Below are 4,261 nucleotides of genomic sequence, written 5' to 3'. Positions count from 1 at the left end.
TTTTTCAATATTTTATAAAGCAATTTTTTATTTTTTTATATATATTATAAATATATATTTTTATATATATTATAATTATTAATATTAATTACGAAGTTTTACTGTTATTTATTACATAATGCATTAATTTTCTTGTTTGTTTAGATGTGATGTTACAATTATTCAAAAACTTGTAAGTGATCGTGAAGAAGTATTGCAAGCACTTCCAGATCATGATGCACTTTTTCTTAGTGGTCATATCAATGTGAATAGTGATTTTCTTGATAAAGCAGGTAAATATTAAAATATAATAATTTTTTAAATAATATAACAAATCATATTTCTTTCGCAGAATTTTGAATTTTAATGTAAATTATCGATAACAACATTAATCAAATCAAATTTTAAAATTTAATTGTTTAAAGAAATATTTGTAATATAATTGTAATGACAAATAATTAAATTTCGTATTTCAGAATTTATAAATTATTTATTAATTTTTTAGTTATTATATAATATGTTATATAATATTTTATATAATAATGTATTTTCAATTTAAATGAATAATTTTATATATCAAATATTTCTTAAAGCAACATTTAAGTCATATAAATTTATTCATAAATTTTCAATAATAATATAAATATTTATTCTTTTATAAATAAAAATAATAATAATAAAAAATTATAAAAAATATTGAAAAATTAATAATAAATAAATAAAAATTAGGATCGTCCCTAAAAGTTGTTTCAACGATGTCAGCGGGTTATGATCATTTAGATGTTCCCGAAATTAAAAGAAGAGGTATTAAAGTTGGACATACTCCTATAGTTTTATCAGCTGCAGTTGCGGAAATGGCAGTACTTTTATTATTAAATGCAGCAAGACGAATTCATGAAGGACGTCTAAAACTTGAACAGTAATTAAAAACGAATTTAATTTTCTTTCGAAAATTTAATTTTTTAAAACAAATATCTATAAAAAAAGTTTAAATAATAATTTTAAATGTAAAAAATATTAAAATTTATATGTATATTTTGTTTATTTAAATTTTTAAAAATTTAGCGGTGAAGTAGAAACACATGCACAATGGTTACTTGGTCAAGACTTAAGAGGATCAACAGTTGGCATTGTTGGTTTGGGCAATATTGGTCAAGCTATCGTTAAACGATTGAAAGGATTCGATATAGGCCATTTCATTTATACTGGTCATTCTCGTAAAAAAGCAGGTATTTATATGTATGAATGATATATGTAAGAATAAAATATTTATCTTTAAATATGGATACTTTTATTTTAATTTTATTATATTATCAGGAGATGAGCTCGGAGCTGATTTCGTATCTCTTGATGAACTTCTTGCACAAAGTGATTTCGTAATTGTTGCCACTTCATTAAATAATGAAACTAGGGGATTATTTGATGATAATACTTTCAATAAAATGAAGAAAAATGCAGTGTTTGTTAACATTGCTCGTGGACAAATTGTAAAAACAGATGCCTTGATTAAAGCATTGCGTAATAAAACAATTTTTGCGGCCGGCCTTGATGTTACGGATCCAGAACCATTGCCACCAGATCATGAACTTCTTCAACTTCCTAATGCTAGTAAGAATTGTTAATTATTTAATAAATAAAATTAAATTATTTAATATTATAAATTCCAGGTAAAAATAATTTAATTTTTTTTACTTTTTTTATATCTTTATTAGATTTTAGTAGATTTTCTTTATATTCCATTTTATATTTTTATACTGTGAACATATTAGTTGATAGAAATATGTAGCAAAATTGTATATACATTAACAAATATAAAATTTATTGCAGTTATTGTACCTCATATAGGCAGTGCTACTGTGAAGACAAGAATTGATATGTCTCTTACTGCAGCACAAAACATTCTCAATGGATTAGAGGATAAGCCATTGGTATATGAATTATAACTAATATGTTCTCTTGAACATATGTGAAGTATAAATTTTTATTTCACAATTTATAAGACATTATTATATTAATTATACAATACAATAATATATTTTTAAAATATTTTAAAATATTAACTGATATATATAAATTTAACATGTACTTAATATTAGTTTTTTTTTACATGAATTTATACTATTTATATATATAAAATTTCTATATCTCTTTAAATATATTTTGAAAACATTGAAATATTTTTGATATTTTGTGATAATTTTTTGCTCGTTATAAAAATGTTTAATATCTAGCATTATTTTTTATATTATCTTATAAAAAATGTTGGATATTTTTTTTTTTAAAATGTCATATAAAAATGCTAATGAAGAGAAATACAGAGAAATTGTAAAAAAATGTAATTTAAACTTTTTGTAAATTAGAAAAAAAAATATACAATAATATTTCCATCCCATTATTTATAGTATCTATTGATTACAAGTGTTACCAAATGTAATTACAAACTTTTGGTATTTATCACCCGTAATGCACAACAGGTAACCATCAGGCTTCCACTACTGCATTTTTTAAATTGCTTAAAATTGGATCAATTTTACTTTCCAAAGATAATATATGGCCTGTATTACAATTATGACTAGCAATAAAACTAATTACTAATGGTAACTTGTTCATTTGAACTACCTATAAAAATAAAATAGCAATTTACATTAATATTTATATAGACTCCTTTTTTTCTTAAAAAGCATTAAAATTTAAATAATATTTTATAATAATACATTTTTTTTTATTACCTGATAACTACTATACATGCATATAATTGTTTTATTTTTCCCTAATCCTAATTTACTTCCTTGATCTGTTGCCATGCCAAATGTAGATAAAAAACTTGCTCTCATAGCTAATTCTGGTGTTGTTTCATCAGCTACAGACACAACAGGTACTCCATCCCTATCTGTTATCAATATACTATGAAGTCCTTCCACACTACTTAAAAGTCCATAAAGAAATTTTCTTAATTCCTGAGATAAAAAATATTAAAAATAATTAACATATATACTTTTTATATTATGATATCATAATATAAATATAAATTTAAATATCTTAATATTTGTTACCAAAATATATATATTTTTTTACAAATATTTTATTGTTATTTTAGAATCGACTTGATTTATCATAACCTTAATATGAGAATCTTAAAATTTTTTTTAAAATAATGTAACATGATCAAAAACTTACTGCTGTCATTTTCAATATTTACAGAGATAAATATTATGTAGTAGATTATAAATTTATATTAAAGTTTAATAGATCTTAAATATAAAGAATATTAACTATCAAATACTACTTTTGACAGATTGTCATATGATAAACGTAGAATGCGCGCGCATCGTTTAAATTACCATAATAAAAAAAAGCTTTGAGAGTTGTAATTTAATTTCCGAAAATTTATAAAATATTTTTTTCATATTTCCTAAATTTAAAGATTAGTTTTATTTAATAAAATTTAATTTAATTATAATTGTAAATAATAATAATAATAATAATTCTAAATAATGATTTGATTTATTAAAACATTTTTTAATTTGTTTGAAGTTTATCTTTACTTATATAATATTTATCTAAAATGTTTATTTTAAAGAAACTAAAAAACTTAAATTTATGTATATAGTAATATTAATAGTATTAAAAATTTGTTATATTAACAAAATTTTTATTACAAAATTTGATTAAGTCTAATAAAGTTTATAAATAAACAATCATATTATATATGTATTACATATGATAATCACAAAAAAATTGATAAATTATATTTTAATTGATTACATATAAACATAAATAAAATAACTATTTCATCATATAATATTTAAAAAAAAATGTATTTCTATAATTATTATTTTTGAATTTCTATACGTGAATTTGTACTATCATCACTTGAGCAACCTCCATACATAAACATTTTTGGTATATCTTGACCATAATATACTTTTGTATTCTGTGCTAATGCTTCATATTTTTTTAATTCTAAAAATTCTTTGGTAAGCAGAAGTCTATTTGCTTCAGCTTGCATCTTTGTTTGGTAATATTCAGCATCAGAATGACTTTTTTGTCTTGCTAAATGCATTTCATCTTCAATTGCTGCTATTCGTTGTAAAGATTCTTTTTCCATAATTTTTTGATTAAATTGTATTTTTGCTACTTGTGCTTCTTTTTCTGCTTCAATAACAGCTTTTTTTCTATCTGTTTCTGCATCTTTTTCAACAACTTTTTGATGTTGAATTGATATTAAAAGTTTTGTTTTCTCTGCTTCCCTATAATATGTGTATATATGTGTATATGTGTA

The 4,261-nt window shown here is 21.3% G+C and overlaps 3 protein-coding genes across 4 annotated transcripts in view; 1 reads left to right on the top strand and 2 right to left on the bottom strand.

The window, feature by feature from the left end:
* LOC102677566 (glyoxylate reductase/hydroxypyruvate reductase-like) overlaps positions 1-2,374 on the top strand; it is a 2,987-nt gene extending 613 nt beyond the window's left edge. Inside the window, exons 2-6 of one of the 2 annotated variants that reach the window (XM_006615643.2) lie at positions 145-272; positions 709-898; positions 1,045-1,208; positions 1,297-1,587; positions 1,807-2,374. In XM_006615643.2, coding sequence (XP_006615706.1) covers positions 145-272; positions 709-898; positions 1,045-1,208; positions 1,297-1,587; positions 1,807-1,922 — 889 coding nt within the window. In that variant the 3' untranslated portion in view covers positions 1,923-2,374. Of the gene's footprint in view, positions 1-144; positions 273-708; positions 899-1,044; positions 1,209-1,296; positions 1,588-1,701; positions 1,755-1,806 lie in introns of those variants that run through there. The other variant, XM_031510455.1, reaches the window with a different exon arrangement.
* On the bottom strand, positions 2,212-3,313 carry LOC102677705 (ragulator complex protein LAMTOR3-A). The gene is made up of 3 exons (XM_006615644.2): positions 3,157-3,313; positions 2,709-2,936; positions 2,212-2,598 (listed from the first exon to the last, which is right to left on the bottom strand). Exons 1-3 carry the CDS (start codon positions 3,163-3,165, stop codon positions 2,461-2,463), a joined length of 375 nt encoding a protein of 124 aa, XP_006615707.1. The 5' UTR covers positions 3,166-3,313; the 3' UTR covers positions 2,212-2,460.
* A 276-nt stretch (positions 3,314-3,589) lies between these two features.
* The window catches only part of LOC102677845 (erlin-1-like), a 2,050-nt gene continuing 1,378 nt past the window's right edge, over positions 3,590-4,261 (bottom strand). Inside the window, exon 5 of the mRNA XM_006615645.2 lies at positions 3,590-4,229. Coding sequence (XP_006615708.1) covers positions 3,812-4,229 — 418 coding nt within the window. The 3' untranslated portion in view covers positions 3,590-3,811. The remainder of the gene's footprint in view (positions 4,230-4,261) is intronic.

The sequence above is a fragment of the Apis dorsata genome, unplaced genomic scaffold (genome assembly GCF_000469605.1).
Source record: "Apis dorsata unplaced genomic scaffold, Apis dorsata 1.3 scaffold_227, whole genome shotgun sequence".
Classification (NCBI taxonomy): domain Eukaryota; kingdom Metazoa; phylum Arthropoda; class Insecta; order Hymenoptera; family Apidae; genus Apis; species Apis dorsata.
The sequence above is the reverse complement of the archived record's forward strand: the minus strand, read 5'-3'. Positions and strand labels throughout refer to the sequence as shown.

What these genes read in the sequence shown, in the direction of transcription:
- LOC102677705 (XM_006615644.2), bottom strand. An exon ending in GCATGTATAGTAGTTATCAG is followed by an intron (nt 2,599 to 2,708) that starts GTAATAAAAAAA and finishes TTATTTTTATAG; the next exon opens with GTAGTTCAAATGAACAAGTT.